This window comes from Rosa chinensis, chromosome 6 (assembly GCF_002994745.2).
Source record: "Rosa chinensis cultivar Old Blush chromosome 6, RchiOBHm-V2, whole genome shotgun sequence".
Taxonomy (NCBI): domain Eukaryota; kingdom Viridiplantae; phylum Streptophyta; class Magnoliopsida; order Rosales; family Rosaceae; genus Rosa; species Rosa chinensis.
The window spans coordinates 67,508,983-67,530,443 of NC_037093.1; the positions used below are offsets into that span (position 1 = coordinate 67,508,983).

Below are 21,461 nucleotides of genomic sequence, written 5' to 3' on the forward strand. Positions count from 1 at the left end.
GTGCTCTCCTCGGTCAGGCTCGACGCCAAGCCGACGGTCCTCGTTGCTGAGAGCTCAGCGAGGCTAGGTTGGACCTTCTGAAAGAGTCGACGACCGCCAGTAGAATTGGGTACGTCTTCAATTTGCTTATGTCTCTCTAGCCGACGACTGATCATCACGGAAATCGCAACTTGATTGTATCTCCGGTCTAGGGCTGCAACCAAAGTCGTTGCAATCGGAGTCAAAGTCAAATCAGTGTGAAGGCAAATGGTCAACCGGAGTCGTTGCAAAATGACTGGAATTGTGGGCAAAATGGTCAACCGGAGTAGAGATTAATATTTTCTGGCCGTTTTCAAGATTTATCAGTTTGACGACTGCAACCGGAGTCTTTGCAAAATGGCCGGTGAAGACATGGGTGCCCAAATCAGTTTTTTTTAAAAAAAAATTTAATTTTTTTTTTTAACTAATGGGGCAGAAGGAAGGAAGAAAAAAAATGTCTATTCCGGGGCCTGGGCTTCACTGGCAGGGCTCTATTGGACAGTGTCGTTATGTTTTTTTTGTTTTTTTTGGTAAATTTGGTAGAAGGCTTATAAGGAAAGAAGAAAGAAGAATGAAAAAAAATTTTATTGAGCAGTTATACATGTCTATTGCGGGGCAATAATAAGATTATTGGAGACAATAATATGATTATTGGGAGGCAATAATATGATTATTGGGAGGCAATAATATGAGTATTGAGGGGCAATAATATGCATATAAATTGATCAATTGTGCCTGTAGTGTATTCATTTTGGTTTTTGGAGTTTATGCAATTCACTAGAGGGCAATAATATGATTATTGAGAGGCAATAATATGCATATTGGGGGGCAATAATATGAGTATTGGGGGAGTAATAATATGATTACTGAGTATTATTAGGGAGCAATACATTCAGACACCTGAATCCAGTCACCAGTCTGGTAGCCAGATTCCGGTCACCGATCGCCTGAGTCGGGTCACAAGTCGCCGAAGTCCGCCATCAGAGTTAAGTAAGGTCTCCAATGACTTCTTTCTCTAAGTGACAAAGAAGGAGAGGGCAAAATTGTCTCAAAAATAAATAAAAATGAATTTAAAAATACTTAATTGGGTATTAGGGAAATAGTCTCTTAGAGTGTTTGGGTAAGTGGACAATCTCTTAGAATGTTTGGATAAGTGGGCAATTTTTAAGCTAAAATTGAGTAAATGATCATTTCCCCTAAAAAAATTCATAGTTACTAAAAAATACCTTCCCCAATACTTCATGTACCATTTGTAGTTTTTACCTTTTTTTTTATATCATATTCCTTTTCTTCTCCAGGTTTGATCCATGACCACTAACCAGAAAAGACTTGGGCATTCATATCAGAAGCCTAAGTTGTGATGTAATAGTCCTTCCTCACCATGAGCCATAGTCCACTTTACATGGCACCATTCGGCCCATTTTGTTTTTCTGATTTGGGTCTAATTTTGAAAGTCCAGTGGACCTCCAGTGTTATGAAAGGCAATAGACTCAACAGAACCATCAGTGTTATTGGGTTAGTAGTGCCCCATTTCAGAATATGCTTAGTGATATGGTAAAGATTAAAACTGGCGGAAATTTCTTGTTCGAACTTTACCCGCCAATTTTATTTCATTTTGTCGGTGCTAACAACGCTCCATTGATTCAGTCTGTCACATAAATCTATGGCTTTTCATGGGGAATGCTTTGGTGGTTCAGGCTAAGCAGAAATCTTAGCTAATAACATTGGTGGGTTGCGCTTGGCCTTTCATGTACATTGTCCTTCTATTATGTTTGAATTTGATGCCTAGGCAATGAGCCAATCATTCAAAAAGTATCGGATACCGAGGAAACTCTGAACCTGTTGATAATCTAATTGAAGAAGTTCAGGGAAAAAAGAACCCTAATAGCTAGGGCATATCTTAGTAGTCGAAGACAAGCGAAAAAAAGGGTCATACACTGTTACTTGTGGTGGATTGAATTATGACACATTGGGAATGAGGATGAAGAAGACGTCTAGACATACTAGGGTCTACTGATAGATCCATAATATGAATAATCTTTTTATGTACTGTGGCACTGTGCTGTGATTTTGATGGAATTGATAGGGGTCACTATTTTCTTTTGGGCACGAATATAATCTGATCATCTAGAGCTTCTATACGTACCTGGAATATGTTCTCAGCTTGGTTTCTAACTGGTCATCATTATGCTAAATACACAAAGCTAAGATTCTACATACAGCTTGAGAAATGAGATAGAGAAACGACCTATCTTTCTGTAGAGAATTAACTAAAATGATTGTTATGGTCCGTCGTCATGGGTTTCGATGAGTTGCATCATATCTAAATTAGGATGATCATTACTTCTCTTCTGCGCATGCTTTGCTTCTAGTTTTTGGTTCGAAGAAAAATGAGCTAATGATTTTTACTCATAATGCTGCTGCCATAATTTGTTTAATGTTCTTCCTGATGAATTGTACTTGGAACTGTGTCTAATATAATGATGCAGAAGCTGGTGTCTTCTTATATGGAAGAAGAAGGAAGTGTACGTCTTCTGGTTTTTGCTTCTGTAAAAACTAGAAAAAGGAAGGGGGTGGCAACTTTTATGTAAAGAAGGGAAAAGCTTTTCTTTGAAAGTATAAATCTTTGAGGCCAAAAAGAGGAGAAGCATGGGTTGTGAACTAAGTAAAGCAGAGATTAGCAATATTTTTATGCAGATAATTTGGGGTTTAGAGAGTTGCATGTTAATTATATAATTGGGGGCTAGATCTTGTGAGATTCGTCTCCTCTTACTCTTAGGTATCAATCCCATCATTGCTAATCAGATTTGGACCACATTTTTGTGGATTGTTGGACCATCTGGAGTAGATTTAAGAACAAAGTCCCACCTGAACCTCAGTGCATGCCCTCACGGCCTCACGCGTGATTAAGTCTCTCTCTCTCTCTTTTGGTTCTGTAATAAACATATTAATCTACTTATTACTATCATTTTATTATGATGCTGCTTATTTGTAAGCAATTTCTGCTGCTCTTCACTACACTGATGTTTAACAGATGCAACATTACTCGAGTTTATGAGTTCCGGGCTTGCTCATGTAACTTGATGGATAATATACGTTTAAAATTAAAACTCCAATAAAAATGACGTGATACAATGTATGTATTCCAATCGGATCCAAATGTTATAATCTCCATATGCTTTTGCAAATGAATGTGACAACTCAACTTGAATTATTGTGATTCATACTATTTGTGGGGTTTTTGGGATGGGATTTCAAACATTTTTCATGAGGAAGTTGGCTAAAATCTGCCATTTGCAGGAAAATTCACAAAAGGGAAAGAAAAAAAAAAGAAAAAGGAAAAAGGAATTAAATGAGGGGCACTAGAATTCATACCCTAAAGTCATTGAGCTTGATGTAGAATTAAGTAGAAGGGTGTTCAACCTAAACTAAAATGAGGAGCAGTAGAATACGTTTATTCTAACACGTCGTACTCATTGTCTATGTTTTGGATGCATGCATTAATTTATGTTATTTATAAAATATTTTAATTTTTATGATTAGTTTAAGTGATAAGAGAACGTAGAGAACTATGTTTTGATTATACTAAATTAAAGTTGAATTACCTCTAATATAATATAAAAAAATATTGAACATTTTTACTCGCGGAAACTCTCAAGTAAGTCAAATTAGAGTTCCATTAATCACTTTATATACCAATCAAATCTCCTTAAGAACAAAAAATTAATAATTATGAAGAACAAGATCCTGTTCTTCTCCACAACCCCACTCTGAAATGAACTGAGAGGTATACTTCAGTGTGAGTCCCCACATTGATCAGTTAGGTACACCATCCCTCTCATCGTATCTACCTATTTTAATTTTGTTTCCAGTACTTCCATTGGGTCCCTTCCCAGAAAACCCTATTCACACTCCATTATTTGTTATACACTTATACAATACTTAAAGACTCATTTCTAGATTTACGTGCGTCACACCGGATCACGACCCCTTAGCCCGATATTATCGGAATAATTTTTGGTTAAATTTTTCCCAAGCCAGCAAGATCACAACCAGAGTTGACCAGATAATTTGGTTTGACCGGGTTGGTTGGCTCCGAGCTGGAAAACCGTACCAGGACAAGGAGGTAAATTGATGATTAGATTCCATTATTCCTTGTGTTCCTCTCCAAAGTAAAAAAAAAAGAAAGAGAGAGAGAGACTACAAGGACTACCCCATTTCTATTCTATTACCTTAAATCAAACTGAGGCCACTGTTTCCTGCTCTGCAGGCACACCCTAATCCCCTGCATCTCCCCCCCACAGAGAGGGCTACACCTGTCATGTGGGGGGGGGGCCCACGAGTGGGAGGTCAATGGTGGGAGATGGAGGCGGGGCCCACCAGATGGGGCAGTGGTGTGGATGCAGGATGATCAATGATGGAGGTTAGGAGCATAATGAGGTTTTTCTCTCAAAAGAAATGAAGGGAGGGGTTAGTTGGCACTGAGAAAAATGAGTGTGTAACAGCAAAGAGAGGTCTGTTAGAATAGTTGGCAAGTGTGTCAGTAAAAAAAAAGAAAGAAAGAAAGAAAGGTATGTCAAAGATGGAAGCAAGCAAGCAAGCTTGGTCTTGAAGAGAAGCACATCTCCTAATTTTTAATGAGAGAAAGAAAAGAAAATAAAAATGCTTCTGGGGGGAGATTGGGGATTATTATAACGAAAATTTCAAAACTATTGTAAAAGAAAGAAAAGTTCAAACTTCAAAGTAAGTAAAGAGAGAGCAAAGGTGTGGAAGGGGAAAGAGGGATTATTAGGTTGTGTAATAATTTTTCCAACAAGAGCAGTTGGCAGTAGTTAGTCTCTCTCTCTCTGTCTCTCTGTCTTTTAAAATCATACCATGTCATCTGTTAACTTGGGCAGGTAAGCAAAGTCTCACTCTTTCTTCCCTATGTCTCTTTCTAGCCATATAGCTCCCTACATTGTATGTGATCTATAAATAAAAACTTGGAGAAAATTTAGATGCTTTGTGTCTTGTTTATGCAAAAATACCTAATTGGTGAAATTGGGCTTTTCCTCTGGCATTTATCCAAGCATTTGATTCCTTTCAAAGTTACAATCAAATGCCCAAGTAGGGGGGACTGTGCTAAAACCCTGTCCCATTTTCAGTTCTTGCACAATTCAAGTAGAATTTGATGCCTTTTATCTTTCTTGGACCCCCATCTAAAGGGTTTCTGTAACTTTCCTTTTTCTTGTTTCTGGGTGTTTATTGGGTTTTGATTCAAGACTTACACTTGGTTGGAAACCATCCCCATTTTCATTATAATACTCATTGCCCGAAGCTGGGAGTGATTCTCTCCAATTGTGGTCATAGTTGAAGAGATTCAAACCCCCTTTGGTCCTTTCCATCAATCAGATTGATGTTTGATTGAGTTGAGGATAATGGAGATTTAGCTCTCTCTCCCTCTTGTTTAAAGAGAAAAAGGGAATCTACTTTCTTTTTACTTAGTCTGGTGAGCTGTTACTTAGCAAATGTCATTGTTTGTCCATGTCTACTTTATGCTCTGAAAGGTTCACTTTTCTTGTCTGTGGGTAGCATTTTCCTTTTTCTTTTCTTCACTGCATTTGAGTAAGCTTGATCCTAGGGTTTTTGAAAGGAAGAGAGTTCATTTTAGCTGGTGCCATATCAGATTTTATGCCTTGTGCACAGGATTTATCCTTTCACTTTGTGTCCATGGGATGCTGCAACCAGAGGCATCTGTTACTTTAGCACCCTCTCAGGTCTATAAAGCTGCAAAGGTTGCTTGTTCCTTGTTGAGTCTGCAAGATATCACCAGTCAATTTTGGTCAAAGCCACAACCTTTGCCTTTTCCTTCATATATTTCCTAAGTTCCATTTCTAGTTATAGACCGGGTCTGCTTCAGCTCTTGAGTGGGGGGTTCCTTTGAGTACTATTTAGCTGAACTCCAGAGTTTTGGAGATTAAAGCTTTTGGAATTCCAAAATGGGTAGTCATGACAATGAGGATATGGGGTTCCAACATAGGAATGAGGGTACTCTGAATTGTCCCTCTTCAGGGATGAGCACCAATCCACAGCCTGAAAAGGTTTCAAGAATGGCAATGAGTTCAGGCTCTATTTTTAAGCCTTCAAATGCACCTGACCCTTTCTTTGGTTCTGGTTGGGATCCACTTGTTTCATTGAGTCAAAGTGATAACTTTGGAGGTTCCTCAGTTGCTTCTCAGAGTGAATTTACCAATCCTCCTTACCCTATAGCGATGGAAACTCAGGGAATGAGTAGCACATCCCACCTTGTTCAATATCCATCTGATTCGAGTTATGTTGAGATGGTTCCAAAGCTTCCATGTTTTGGAAGTGGGAGCTTCTCAGAAATGGTGGGTTCTTTTGGCCTGCCTGAGTGTGCTGGGATTTCTAACCCTGGGTGTGTTGCAAACTATAACCCAAACAGGGATGGAGGCATTGATAGGACTTCAACAATGGGCACACAATCGCTTGATGATCGCCAAGTATCCGAAGAGGGTGCTTTAGGATCTTCACCTAATGGCAGGAGAAGGAAGCGAGTTCCTGAATCCAGTCCAAATAAGGTAAATTGAGCTATGCTGTACTAGTATCAGACTATCAGTTAGGATATTGATGATTTTGTTTCTCCTTAGGACAGTGATCCATTGATGTTAATTGCTTTTTATTTTATTTTATCTGTGTATGTAGAATGCTGAAGGGGAGCTTAACAAGGATATGTCTGGGGAAAGCTCTGATTACCTGAAAGAACAAGATGAGAAAAAAACCAAACTGGAAGAAAACACAGCTGCAAATTTGCGTGGTAAGCAGGCGAGCAAACAGACTAAAGAGAATTCTCAAAGTGGAGATGCTGCAAAAGATAGTTACATTCATGTGAGAGCTAGAAGGGGCCAGGCTACAAATAGTCATAGCCTTGCAGAAAGGGTATGTTCTCCTTAGCATGTCTTATAGTTGAAGGAATTTCTAGTTCATATTAATTTCTTGAGGGGATTAAACTTTCTGCTTGCAGGTAAGAAGAGAAAAGATCAGTGAGAGGATGAGATTGCTTCAAGAACTTGTTCCAGGGTGCAATAAGGTATATATATTTTTTGATGGTGAATGTTCTGAGTGGTCTTTTAAATTGATATAAGAAACTGATCGGTATTGTACCAATTAACATTTTAGATAACTGGGAAGGCTGTAATGCTTGATGAGATCATCAACTATGTGCAATCTCTGCAACAGCAAGTTGAGGTATGCTGTTCTTCAGTCTCTGATGGAATTGGTTCTATGTTTTGTAATGAAATTTAAGCCTGCAAGTGTATATGGATTCACTGCAACTTATTCTAATTATACAGGATAACTATAACTTATTCTAATTATTCTAATGGTCTATGATTTAGTGATGGTTTGATTTTATTTTATGTTTCAGTTTTTGTCAATGAAACTCGCAACAGTAAATCCAGAAGTGAACATTGATATAGAACGGATTCTATCGAAAGATGTAAGTCCAACCTAGTGCTTAATCAAAAGTTGTCAATTACGTCAGACACTTCATTACCATTAAACTTAACTTATCTTGGTTTATTCGCCAAACAAAAAACTCATCTCAGTTTTGCCTTCTGTATAGATTATGAATCCACGGAATGGCAGTGGAGCTATTTTCGGGTTTAGTCCTGGAATGAACTCTTCTCACCCATACCCTCATGGTATTTTCCAGGGAAACTTGCAAAATATGCCAATTACAGCTCCACAATTTCCTTCCTTGCCTCAGGTAATATAAAAATCTTCAAATATTAATGGCTGCCCTCATTCTCTTGCTTGTGGAAAACATTTAATTTAAGGTCATATAAATGTTGCAGACTGTATTGGACAATGAGCTCCAAGGTCTATTTCATATGGGTTTTGATTCGAGTTCGAATATTGATTGCTTGGGACAAAATGGTAAGCGGCACAAACTTCATGTTTGCAATTATTTGAAAGTTTTGTAAGGGATTCTTCTAATCTTGAGATCCTTTCCATTTTCATCCTGCAGCAAGCCGCATGAAACCCGAGCAATAATCTCCGGAACAGATATTGGGGGTGAACTCCTTCCCAACAAGGATTCAAATTTTCATTAACTGTATTTGACTCGGATAGAGAAAAGAAAAAGAGATTTCTTCAGTTGTATAGGGTCCTCAGTTCTTAATTGTTTGTTCTTCGAATTTTTAGCAGAAGAAGATGACTTGTTATATCCCGAACTGTGTATAATCAGGCAAGAAAGCAAGAGTTGGTTGGTCAAGAAGATGATTGTTTGTTGTTGTAGAATAGGACCATGCATGAAAGCTTTTGGGGGAAACTTCGGAAGAATTGTTTTTTGTAGAGTGCACCATGATAAACAAATAGATGGAGTAACAGATTGATTTGATATTCATGTAAGAAATTTCTCCATTCTATTGCAATAGATTATGATTCGTGTTTCTCCAAGTGTTTTTAGTTGTTAATGTTTATTCTTTTTCTTTCCAAAAGTTATTGTTGAAGGATACTGACATTTGTGTGCCATATTAAACTATGATTAGTTTTATGATTGTAATATGAGAAAAGGTTTTGGAATTCGTAGTCTTATTCGGAATAGTTTTCCTTCTATTATTAGAGTATGTACTTTGTAATCTCTATATATAGAGCTCCTATTATCAATAGTGAGATACACAATTCTCTCATCATTCTCTCTCAATTCTCATATCCTAAAACACATTATCAGGAGGACGAGTCTGAACCTTGAGATTAAAAATCCAAAACCAGAAAATTCTCCAACGTTATTAGCCTTGCCAAGCACCTAGCCCATGCTAGCCTGCCTGCCTGCCCTTGCAGCCATCTTGGCCAGACTTGCTGGCCATACCTCTCGGCCAAGCATCAGCAGCCCTCGGCTAAGACTAGCGGCGCACAAGTATGCATGCACCAACACGGCCCGGATTGCAACTCAATAGCAATCCTGCTGCATGTTTGCAAACCTACTTCGGAATCAGGATCGAAAGATGCCTTGCAATCCTATAGAAAGGATCGAAAAACATCAGCAATCTTAAAGACTGTTAAACACCTGCATCAACACACGCATGTATCAAGGTTTTTCAAGCTTCAAATTACCAAGTTTTTTTATTAAAGTTCCCACTTTTGAATTTAATTTTAATTTTAATTTAAATTCTTTTTCTCGGGGACTTGCAATCTCTCTTTTTCTACATCTCACCTTTCTGTAATGTGGGTTCGATTTTCTAAAAGTGGAATCGTGGGGATTCACGTTATATATAAATTAAGAGAGTTCGTAATCTTCGGATTAAAGAGCGTCCGTAAGCATCAATTTTTATGGACTAAAAGCATTCGTAGGTTACGAACTAAGAGCGTTAGTGAGCATCAAAATTTGACCATATAAACGTCATTGGTTTCAATCCAAATCCAAAATTTGGAAACTATCAACAAAGACAGTGGTTATAACTCTTTCCAAAGTAGGCTCATCCAAAATTAATTGTTATGTCTAGGAAAGGTTTGAACTGAGATAACGGTTTTAAAAGTGAGCACAGCTCCACTAAAATCTCGCCTTACCTTACCTGGTCACAACCAAATTGGAGTTACCGAAAGGATTGAGTAACTACTACTTGTCTAAGCTTAATTGTCATTCTTTGGATTAAATTTTAATTTAGAAACTTTGAGTTAATCATTGGCTTTCATTGAAATAAAGTATCGATTTTGATTCGAACTTTATTCATTCAAGTATGTTTTCTGGAGAGCTAGAATGCCTCGTGGATAGTGTTACTATGCACACCATACTTCGAAATAGGCAGTCATTTCTTCAGATGACGCCTACCCTATCTTTAGTGACTACGATGGCAAGGTCATCTAAATTGATTCATGGTCGAGGACCAGCTCAATTCTTGTTGCCACATGGCACAATCATTAATGTCACTGAAGCTCTCTACGCTCCTAGGGCCGAAAGAACCCTTTTGAGCTTTAAAGATATAAAAGCCAATGATTTTCATGTGGAAACACATTGGGAGAATTGACAAGAGTTCCTTTGCATCAGCTCTAATGACTACGGACATAAAAGAGTCTTAGAGAAACTTAAGTGTCGATCTAGTGGGTTGTATACAACCACTATTCAAATTATTAAATCAACCATGTCATGAGAGATGACTTATAGGATTCTGACACATATAGGCTTTGGCATGACCGTATAGTAAAGACTTCACACGGATATCCATTCTTCAGAACGAAGAAAAGTAAGAACCAAAAATTGGTTCGAGGAGATGCACCTACGCCTCACGGCGCCAAGACTGTGCAAGACCGGTCACTTAGGGCCGGCGCTGTCTACCCCCTACGACACCAACATGGCTTTGACCCTATGGACTCTTCTTTGACTCCTCTTTCTACTTCTAAAGTCAATTGTGATTTCATGGCTCAACCAAAATCCTTCTTGGTTGCTTCAAAAGCCTATATTTCATTCTGCAAAGCCTGCTCTTTAGCAAAATTAGGATCAAGACCATCCTATGCAAAGGACACTAAAGAAAACATATCATTCTTGCAAAGAATCCAAGACGATATTTGTGGACCTATTCAACCACGTTGCGGACTATTTAGATTTTTTATGGTGTTGGTTGATGCATCGATACGCTGGTCACATGTCATGCTTTTGTCCACAAGGAATGCTACATTTGCTAAACTCTTAGCACAAATTATTAAGTTAAGGGCTCACCACCCTGATCATCCTATTAAGTCTATCAGACTTGACAATGCTGGGGAGTTTTCATCAAAAACTTTTGATGATTATTGCATGTCCATTGGGATTGAAGTTAAACATCCAATTCATCATGTTCACACCCAAAATGGTCTCGCAGAAGCTGTAATTAAACGACTTCAAATGGCTGCTAGAGCATTGGTAATGTGCACCAATCTCCCTATTTCTGCTTGGGGCTATGCAATATTGCATGCAACTGTGTTTATTTGTCTGAGGCCCACTGCCACTCAATCATTTTCTGCGTCCAAGATGGTAACTGGGTATGAGCCTGATGTCTCACACTTGCGCATATTTGAGTGTGTAGTTTATGTGTCAATTGCGCCGCCACAACACACCAAAATGGGTCTTCAAAGACGATTAGGCATTTATGTTGGATATGACTCTCCAACCATTATCCGCTACTTAAAACCTTTGACAGGTGATCTCTTTATCGCTAGATTTGCGAATTGTCACTTTGATGAGACATTCTTCCCATCGTTAGTGGGAGATAAGAACTTAAATGTTCAACAGGAACGACAGGAATTGTCGTGGTCTGTCCCCACTTTGTCTCATCTTGATTCCCGAACCGTACAGTTCGAAATTAAAGTGCGTAGAATTCTCGATCTTCAGAACGTAGCATAATTGATGCCTGATGTGTTTTTTTATATTGCTAAAGTGACGAGATCACACATACCTACTGCAAACGTGTCTGCAAGGATTGATGTCCCTAAAATTAGAAGACATGACGCCATCTCAAGGGAAACTGAGCATGGCGCCAACGTCCCCCCCTATGGTGATGTTGTGGCTAGGCCCACGGTCCTGCCAGGAAGAGCGGGAGGCCCAAAGGTTCGATGGATTCTCACCCAAGAAAGAAAGCGAGTTTGGCACAAAATAATCCATTAGTCATCGATGTAAATAATCCATCTCATGAGAATATTCGGGATTATGGTTATGTCCAAAAGACATCATTAGGGGACTCTCCAATGTTAAAACCAATTCCAGATAATAAAGAGATCTCCATGAATTACACTAGTATACATGAGATGATGAATAGAAATTTTATTGGTATTGATGATGCTTTTGCGTATCATGTTGCAAAAAGAATTATAAAGTATGATGATATCGAACCTCGCTTTGTCGAAGAATGTCAACGAAGAGCGGATTGGCCTAATTGGAAAGATGCGATCCAGGCTGAATTAGATTCACTAGCAAATATATCATGTTAGCTCAGTTGTTAGAGCGCCTACTACCTAGGATCCAGGTCCTGGGTTTGAGTCACCATGGGGGTAAGAGTGAAATCCTTTGATCCTTAAAAAAAAAAAAAAAAAATTCACTAGCAAAGAGATAGGTATTTGGGCCTATAGCACATATACCCTCAAATGTAAAGCCTGTTGACCATAAATGGGTCTTTGTTAGAAAGCGTAACGGGAAAAATGAGGTGGTTAGATATAAAGCACGACTTATGGTGCAACGTTTCTCACAACGCCCTGGAATCAACTACAATGACACATATTCTCCTGTAATGGAAGTTACAACGTTCCATTACCTTGTCATTTTGGTAGTTTCTGAAAAACTTGATATGTAGCTTATGGATGTGGTTACAGCATATCTCTATGGGGATCTAGATTCAGAGATATATATGAAGGTTCTAGATGGACTTCAATTACCCGAATCAAGTGGCTATAAACCACGGAGCGCGTTTTCAATAAGATTAAAACGCTCACTATATGGATTAAAGCAATCCGAACGGATGTGGTATAACCGTCTAAGTGACTACTTGATTGGGAATGGATATATTAAGAACGAAATATGCCCATGAATGTTCATTAAAAGAACAAGTTCCGGATTTGCAATTATAGCCGTTTATGTCGATGACATGAACGTAATCGGAACTCTAGATGAGTTAAAGGAAACTGCTAAGTATTTGAAATCTGAATTTGAGATGAAAGATCTTGAGAAAACACGGTTTTGTCTCGGTTTATAACTCGAGCACCGTAGTGATGGGATTTTGATCCATCAGTCTGCATATACTCAAAAAATTCTAAGGCGCTTTAATGAAGATAAAGCAAAGCCTATGAGTACTCCCATGATTGGCCATAGTCTTGAGCCTAGAAAAGATCCGTTTCATCCAAATGATGAGGACGAAGAGTTATTAGAGGCCAAAGTGCCATATCTAAGTGCAATAGGCGCATTATTGTACTTAGCTCAATGCACAAGACCGGACATCTCATTCGCAGTGAACTTTTTAGCTCGACACAGTTTTGCTCCAACACACCGCCATTGAATTGGTGTAAAGACAATCTTTCGATACTTAAAAGGTACGATTGATATGGGCATATTTTATCCCTGCAAAGAGAAGAAGAATGACTGGAGAATGGGATTGGACCCCATTAGGCATGATGCCACCGTCCATGACGCCATGGCCGGCCTCACCCACCTCTCTTACATCAAAATGATGGGGATGTTTTGATGGGTTTTGTTGATGCAGGGTATCTCTCTGACACTCACAAAAGTCGCTCCCAAACGGGTTATGTCTTTACCATGGGAAGCACCGCGATATCTTGGAGGTCTACAAAACAGACCTTTGTTACAACTTTCTCAATCATGCAGAGATTATTGCTCTACATGAGGCCATGCGTGAATGTATATTGCTAAGGTTTGTAATTAGACAAATTCGAGGAACTTGTGTTTTGAAGTCTACCACGGATGAACCTACATGCATTTATGAGGATAATGCAGCTTGTATTGAGCAAATGAAGTTAGGTTTCATCAAGGGCGACAACACCAAGCATATATCGCTTAAATTCTTTTATAATCAGCAACAACAATCACTTCTAAAGATCGAAGTAAATCAAATCTGATCAGAGGATAATGTAGCCGACTTATTCACTAAGTCGTTACCTAAATCCACCTTCGAGAAACATGTGAAGAGCATCGGATTGAGAAAATTATCCGAACTCCCATGATTGTAGCAATCAGGGGAAGATATAGACATCAGGGGGAGGTATGATGTCTACATGTTTGATCTCGAATAGTGAATGACGTGTACTACTCTTTTTCTCCTCCTCAAGCTTATTTTTGTCCCACAGAGTTTTTCACTCTAGCAAAGTTTTTAACAAAGCAACGGATGAAGCGTCACCATCAAGTTTGAGCGGCACAAAGGGGGAGTGTTGAAAGATATTGACATTTGTGTACCTTATCAAACTATGATTAGTTCTATGATTGTAATAGGATAGAAGGTTCTAGAATTCCTAGTCCTATTCGGAATAGTTTTCCTTGTATCATTAGAATATGTACTTTGTAATCCCCATATATAGGGCTTCTATTATCAATAGTGGAATACACAATTCTCTCATCAATCTCTCTCAATTCTCATATCCTAAAACAGTTATGAAATTGTTAAAATCTTCAGTATGTCACCGAAGTTGAAGTAATGCATTGGCAGATCTGCATTTGACATTATATAACAAATTAATAAGTTTCTGTAAACAAAATCAGAATGCTTAAAAAAAAAATTGACTAGGATTTTGGCCTCTTCTTTTTGCTATCCAAACTCAACCGCCTTAGTAGATTAGAAGATAGATGCCCAGAGACTTGTATCATATAAGCCAAAGCAATCTTCTTTTAGTTGAAACCTACTGCATAAAAAAGCGCACAGAAATTATAGACAGGAGACAAGTCTCTGCGTTCTCCTATGGTGGTTTCAACATCTAGTTACTGAAGCAGCAACCATCTGAGCTATCTTGTGGTAAGTATGTTGAAGAATATCATTTTATGTGTATCTAAGATTGAGTTTGATCCTTAAGTTTCAATCTTATCTTCACCTCCACCAAATTAGACTTCCATATATATATATATATATATATATATATATATATATATATATATATATATATATATATATATATCTTTGGATTTGTTGTCTCCAACTAGTCTTTTTATCCAGATAGAGAATAAAGACGACTATATTAAGAAAGTTTTCAAGTTTATTTGTAACCTTGAATTGAATGAGAACAAAGGGAAATCAATCAAAGTCTATTTCAATTCATAAAGTTTCCATTGTTTTATGAACATTTATAGGAAAAAGCACAGTTGATCATCTTTGGTTGTGTAACCAATTTGGGTTATATATGAACTTCGTGCCAATAGTGATGAATACATCCTTTTCAGTGGTTGAAATGTGAGTTTCTCTAAAGATAGTAGAACTTTGGGGCATCCTTGTAAAAGCATCACTAACATGACTGCCTCAAAAACGTAAAGAAATTGTGTTTGATAATTTGAAGGACAAATTTTCTTACAAAAGAATTGCTACAAACAAAAGAATTAAGAAAACATCAAAAAAAGATTGAACGGCATCCCCTACTTCGTACCCTATACTTCCCCAGGATGACAACCATTGTCCAATTAGCACATATTTTTTTCTTCTGGGTTGAATCTATGGGGAGTCTTGGAGTCTCCCCCCTCTACAATCTTCTCCCCAGTGCTCCTCTCTCGAGTTTTTTGCTTAAATATTCGTGGTTGTTTCCATCCTTCTTGCCTGTGGTAACTGTGTTTTAGATCATCATCCATATCCATATATCTCTACAAAGACTTTAACGTGTACTTTCTAGTTGTCTTCACTCACTCAACCTGCTCACCAATCAAGTCTAAACCAACCAGCAGGAATGATATTCCCTGAAACAACAAGAAATAGAAATGGATGCCCTGAGCAGACAGCAGGCTCCGAGCTGAAGCCGTTAGAAGAAGGAAAGCCAATGCCAGCTCCTTTGTGTATATTCTGTTATGCTTCTTCTTCTTGGCCTTTTGCTCCTGCTGTCGAATTTCTTCCTTCATTTCGGCAAGGTCTGGAACTGAGACCCCCCTCTGATGCTTTGGCTCTTTCTCAACTAAGGAGACAAGATCACCCTCTGAGGAACGCCCAGACTTCTTGGTAACCACCCACTCGTATGCACTCCCGAGCTGGAATAGGCCGGATATCATAGCATTGAACTTGGTCACTGACATGGTGTTTTCAAAGAGAAGGTAAGGAACAATGAAAGGGAAGGCTTTTGGGGCCGGGAGGATATTGAGGAATGACATGGTTGCAGGGATGTAGCACACAACCCATGCTGGGAGCTCAGCTTCGGGGATGAACATTGTCATGGGAAGAATTATGCAAAATAGGGTGAAAGAATAGAAGGGCAATATCAACTTTCTGAGCAGAAAGAAGAGGAAAATCAAATTGAATTTCTTCCAAATGCTGATCTGTATGTGACAAGCAAATATATATTAGTGAACTATTATCCACCACAAACCCTTACACAAGCAAAACAAAGGCAATTCTGACAAACAGGAAACAAATAGTGCAGAAAGTATATACCTTGGATTTGATGATATCGGGTAAACATAGGCGAAACAACTGCATAGGTCCCGAGTGCCATCTGTGTTGTTGTTTCCGGTAAGCTTCATAAGATTCAGGTACTTCGCACTGGCACTGAGGCGCACATACATAAAGAGGCACTAACCATTAGTCCACAAGTACAACAGAGCAAGATTTTACTTTAACCACAAATAACTTGGCCAAAAGAAAATTTACCTCAACATCATTGAGGAAGATGAATTTCCAGCCATGAAGATGAGCACGGACAGCAATATCCATGTCCTCCACAGTGGTCCTCTCCAACCAACCACCAGAGTCCTCGAGAGCCTTTATCCTCCACACACCAGCTGTCCCGTTGAACCCAAAGAAATTAATGAACACACTATTTACTTGTTGTTCGACTTCAAAGTGGAATGTCAAATTAATGTTCTGCAACCTTGTGAGTAGGTTCTCATCCCTGTTCACAAAGGACCACCTAGCTTGCACCAGCGCCAGTTCTTCATTGTCCTGAAAAGGTCACCAAAAGTTACAATCTTTATTAACTTATCGTAATCATTATCGTTATGTTAACAAATGCTAACAAACCGCAGTTTCTTATTAAAACCAGAGTGTGTCCGTCTTCATGATAATTGCATAGATCATAACACAACAGAGACAATTATCAGTAGCAATGCCAATTTGGTACCTGGAAGTGTGGGACTGTTCTCTTGAGGAAATCAGGAGCGGGCTGAAAATCAGCGTCGAAAATGGCGACAAACTCGTAGTCTTTGACATAGCTACAATTCATTGCAGACTTGAGATTGCCAGCCTTGTATCCATCTCTAATCACTCTATGCCGATACAAAATGTTGGCCCCTTCCTTGTGCCATTTCTGGACCTCCTCTTTGATCATAAACTGCGTAGTCGGGTCATCGGAATCGTCAAGAACTTGAACCAACAACCTGGACTTGGGCCAGTCTAAATTGCACACGGCACCAATTGACTGCTGATAAACCTGAAAATTCCAAACACCAGAGTCAGAAACAACATCTCTAACAGACTAGCAGCAAGCCGAACTTGAATTCAGCGACGTACCTCTTTCTCATTGCACATGGGGATCTGAACTAGCACCATAGGGAAGTAGGCATTCTCAAGATCCAAAGGACCGCCTTTCGGAACCGGCTTAATCTTCTTGAACCGGATCCAGAAACACCCCAGGCACAGAATCAACCTATCCAAGCTCTGAACCATGAAGAGCACAATACAGGCATTGGCCAAAAACTGAAGCGGCGGAGCGAGATACCCGACCCGAATCAAAACCCATTTGGAATAGACCCAATCGAAAGCCCCCTTAACCCCATCAAACTCCATCTCCCACAAGTACTGAAGCTGCAGGTGTGGAGCTCCAAAGTGCCACCCTTTAAAATACGCGGCGACCTCAAACCCCAGCAGAACCAGAGAGAGCAACAGAAACAGCTTGATGCAGACATAGAATCTTGACTTGACCGCCGGGTTCTCGTGCCCGCCGCCGCCGCGTGGCTCGCTGTCGGCGTCGGCGTCGGCGTCTGTCCTTCCGGATGCGACGCGGCGTCGTATGGCGGAGGCCAGGCCCAACATTGCCGAGCCCAGGGAGGTGAGGCAGCCGGCGGCGCGGTGGGCCTTGAGGAGGAGGACCCAAGTGAACTGCTTGGCGTTTTTGCCTCGGCCTTTGTCTCGGGCTCGGCTCGGGGAATCCGCCATTAGGAAGTCCTCGTCGGTCGGACCCTCCAGCTCCACCATGGACCAGTTCGGGTTCTCCATCTTCACCACCACCGGCGTCCCTCGGTGGCTGTCCTCTTTCGACCACCAAGACGGCGCCATTCCCGGGTCGGATCTCGGAAACCCGGTGTACACAACCAAATCAGGATAGTTGTTTGAGAATGGAACAACAGCAGGAAGGAGAAGCGAGAAGACCCAGAAGACAGAAAAAAAAAAAAAAAAAAAAAAAAAGGCTAACACTTTGATCTCATTGTCGGTGGACGCGGACGCGTGGTGGAGAGAAAGCAGGCCTCTAAACCATTCGGTGAGGGAGGGGCCTTATATGAAAGAGAAAGAGAAAGAGAAAGAGAGAAGAAAGACAAAGGAAGACGAGGAAGAAGAAGAAGAAGAAGAAGAAAGCTTATGACTTTGTGTGGGGGCCGAGGCCTAATGTGCTACCATTCAATTACAGCTTGCAAATGAGGCCTCAAGGGAGGGAAGCAATAAGAAACAAGACGAACAATAATAGCGAAAGCAAAAAACGAAAAAAGAGATTTCTTTTGATGATTTGTGAAAGAGATGGTAACAGCTCAACACGTCTTTCGTGTTGATTCGGAATTTAAACTTAATAAAATGAGAAAATCCACGTTCTGAGGTCAATTTCACTAGCTTCTGCACCGATTTCAGATTTTTTTTTTTTTTTTTTTTTTTTTTACCATAACACCACCAGATTTTGGAAGGTAAATAAATGTTCACAGAACCACATATTTAGTGCTGATTTTGGGTTTCCATTGAAAACCCAAGTGATCAAGGACAAATTCACCCAGATTTCCAGATAAAAGTTTCCTTCTTTTCTTTATTTTGGGTATCTCCTATTTCACCTACTGCTTTGAAAACACAATCAATCCAGCAACAACCAATAACGTAAGCCCTAGCCACACTCTAAATTTCCTTCCCAGGTTACAAAAGAAGCATTTTGTTTTTATCTCCGTGGCTAACAATCAAGAATTTACAAAAGGGTGCAAGAAATTTACTGAGATCCTGCGCGTGGTGGAAACCGGAAGCTTCCCTCGTCGTTCCAAATCCATCTGGTTCTGGGTGGGCTGCTTCGCGTGTGAATTGAATTCAAACCTCATAATTGGACAACCAAACGCCTTTTTACCATTTCTTCTTCCTTTTTTTTAATTTTTTTTTTACTATTTCACTCTAAAAATATAAGAATATTCTTGTTCAAAAGGGAGGACAAAGGTGACGATCTAACAACCACCAAATACGTCTCGATGCGACAAAAAGTGAGGGAAAAAAAAAAAAGTACTTTGGGTTTTGTTTTTATTATTTATTTTTCTTTTGCTCTTGTTTTTTTTCCTCATAATAATTTTTATTAATGTTAATTGATTAATGGATTGTTTTAGAATTTTCTTGGTGGAGAATAGGAAATGGTTTAGAATTTTCATGGCTGTCCCATTTTAGAGTCTAAGATTACTCATAGTAAAAACTTAAAAGTAAGGGGAAAATTAAAGACACAATCCACGCCCTAGGAGAGAGAGTGTATGACACTGGCAATATATAAAGTTATAAACACTGGATTTAGAGAATCCAAAAGAAAAACAGTGATGGGTCAATTTACATGTGGGTATTTAATGAAAATTAGGTAAGGTGCATGGAGATCCTGCATTATCAATGATCATGGATTTATGTGGATGGTGAGAGGATTTAAATTAAAGGGTCTCTAATTTTCATGGACTCATTTCAAAAAAAAATTCATGGACTAAGCTTACCAAATTCACTTCATCTTTCTATATTTTTATTTTTATTTTTTAACTTTTTGATCACTAAATTTTCTGGAGTTTTTCTCACTAAATTTTATGAAGTGAAAAACTCGTAAATTCATAATATTATTATGCTTGTACTGTAAGACTTACGGTCTCTCAAAAACTGTTATTTAGGTGAATAGTTATAACTTACGCATTATTCTATTGGTCTTTCTTTATTCTTACCATATATATGACAAGTCTTACCATATATATGACAAGTGAGAATTGTTGAGAAAGTTTAAGTTGAGATTGAACAATTACATGTATTTATATATTTTATATTCCATGATACAGCATCACATAACCTAGCTTGATTTGTTGTTCGTGAGGAACTGAGGATGTTATGTGGTTGGTGGAGGGGTACATAGTGGCTCTAACATGTTATTAGTAATGATTTTTAAAAAATAAAAAATTGTGAAGCTTTGATTTTATGTCTTTTTTCGTTGTACTATTTTTTATCTAATGCAATTATAGACGCATGAAATCAAACACTTTTTTTTAAATGAAAAACAAATCAAAACTTATAGCCGTCATAAAAATCGTTGTAGATTAGCCAAATAGAAGTGAAATGATTCCATAATTAGAAATTTAGAACTGAAGCTTCTTGATCACATCAACACTCCATCGAGAAGTGAGATCATGCATTAGACTTCACCTTCATGAGCACCGAGCAGTGTAAGGCGAGTGCGACGCGCTTCTCTTGTGAGTACGATAATAATGGTGCGCCAGTCAAATTCAATCCCCACAGAAATATACATGGTCTAAAATAACCTCGGCTCCTCGCTTTGTAATTTCCACCGACAATGATCAGTCTATTCTATGAACAGGGATAATTTCGGTATATTCTGTGGAGTACTAGGTTGTCTTGTGGTCACGACCACAAAAAAGTCCATGCTGATGAGCCGCACCGTAACAAAGTCTCCGAAAGTGAGAGCGGAAAAAAGCCCGCATTTTCAAAATTCAAAAATATTAATATAATAAAATGCAGAAAAGACACTGTTGCCAGAAGATGACTGGCTGACGGGACAAAAGCACAAAAGCGCTTTCCTTCTGGATAAGGGGTAAAATTGACATTTCAAAATCAAAACCGTAAAAGGCACCTGCCGCCGTTCGTTTGTCGGAGAGTTTAAGTGAGCCGTTGGATCACCCCACGCACGTGATTCAAGTGACGAGCAGGTTTTTGTTACTAAAGTATTGTGCCACGGTGAAAGGAGGATGAGACGCGTGGAGCGGCGGTGGACATTTTGGGAGTGACTGACAGGCTGCCAGCCATAGCCGGCTGTGACGTGGCGAGCTCACAGCTTCCTGTCCGCAATTTCCGGCTCACCGGCGTGTCATCTTACTCCCCGCCTCTCATGGAAAACGCTGGCTTCTGTTTGCGTCCGGTAGAAAACGACATGTCATGGACGATGAGCCAGTTAACGATCCGTTACGCATTATTTTTGAAATAATGGCGAGTTTATTTACCACAATTGAACAAGCATAGGCAATGAGGTGCGCGTATTACTAGTACAGCAGTACCTTGCGAATTGACTTTGCTGTCAAATTTTTCGGATTTACTTACTGATATGTTTCCCTAAATAAACTTTGCTGTCAACTCTTTCAGATTTACTTGTTGATATGTTTCCGCAAATAGAGATTGAGAGTCTATTTCTAACGATATTACGTGCTTCTAACAAACTCTTTTTTATCAAAAACATATTTCAAATAAAAATCTTTTTTTTTTTTTTTTTTGAACCAAGCAATTCTCATTTAACTCAAGTCAGAATGACACGGATACATATATTCCATTGCCATCTATGGACAAGTTCTAGATTTC

At 39.1% G+C, this 21,461-nt stretch overlaps 2 protein-coding genes across 3 annotated transcripts; one reads left to right on the forward strand and one right to left on the reverse strand.

The window, feature by feature from the left end:
* Nucleotides 1-4,769: 4,769 nt before the first annotated feature.
* LOC112173753 (transcription factor bHLH74) lies at nucleotides 4,770-8,475 on the forward strand. Of its 2 annotated transcripts, none has more exons than XM_024311437.2 (8): nucleotides 4,770-6,596; nucleotides 6,721-6,954; nucleotides 7,040-7,105; nucleotides 7,195-7,263; nucleotides 7,442-7,513; nucleotides 7,730-7,783; nucleotides 7,872-7,953; nucleotides 8,045-8,475. In XM_024311437.2, exons 1-8 carry the CDS (start codon nucleotides 5,997-5,999, stop codon nucleotides 8,068-8,070), a joined length of 1,203 nt encoding a protein of 400 aa, XP_024167205.1. In that variant the 5' UTR covers nucleotides 4,770-5,996; the 3' UTR covers nucleotides 8,071-8,475. The 2 variants fall into 2 exon arrangements, with proteins under 2 accessions (XP_024167205.1, XP_024167204.1); XM_024311436.2 differs by having other exon boundaries at nucleotides 4,777-6,596; nucleotides 7,640-7,783.
* A 6,520-nt stretch (nucleotides 8,476-14,995) lies between these two features.
* On the reverse strand, nucleotides 14,996-18,408 carry LOC112171126 (probable xyloglucan glycosyltransferase 12). Its single transcript, XM_024308355.2, has 5 exons — nucleotides 17,187-18,408; nucleotides 16,798-17,106; nucleotides 16,329-16,619; nucleotides 16,113-16,226; nucleotides 14,996-15,997 (listed from the first exon to the last, which is right to left on the reverse strand). The coding sequence occupies exons 1-5, from the start codon at nucleotides 17,949-17,951 to the stop codon at nucleotides 15,374-15,376; spliced, it is 2,103 nt and encodes a 700-aa protein (XP_024164123.1). The 5' UTR covers nucleotides 17,952-18,408; the 3' UTR covers nucleotides 14,996-15,373.
* Between the last annotated feature and the right edge of the window lie 3,053 nt (nucleotides 18,409-21,461).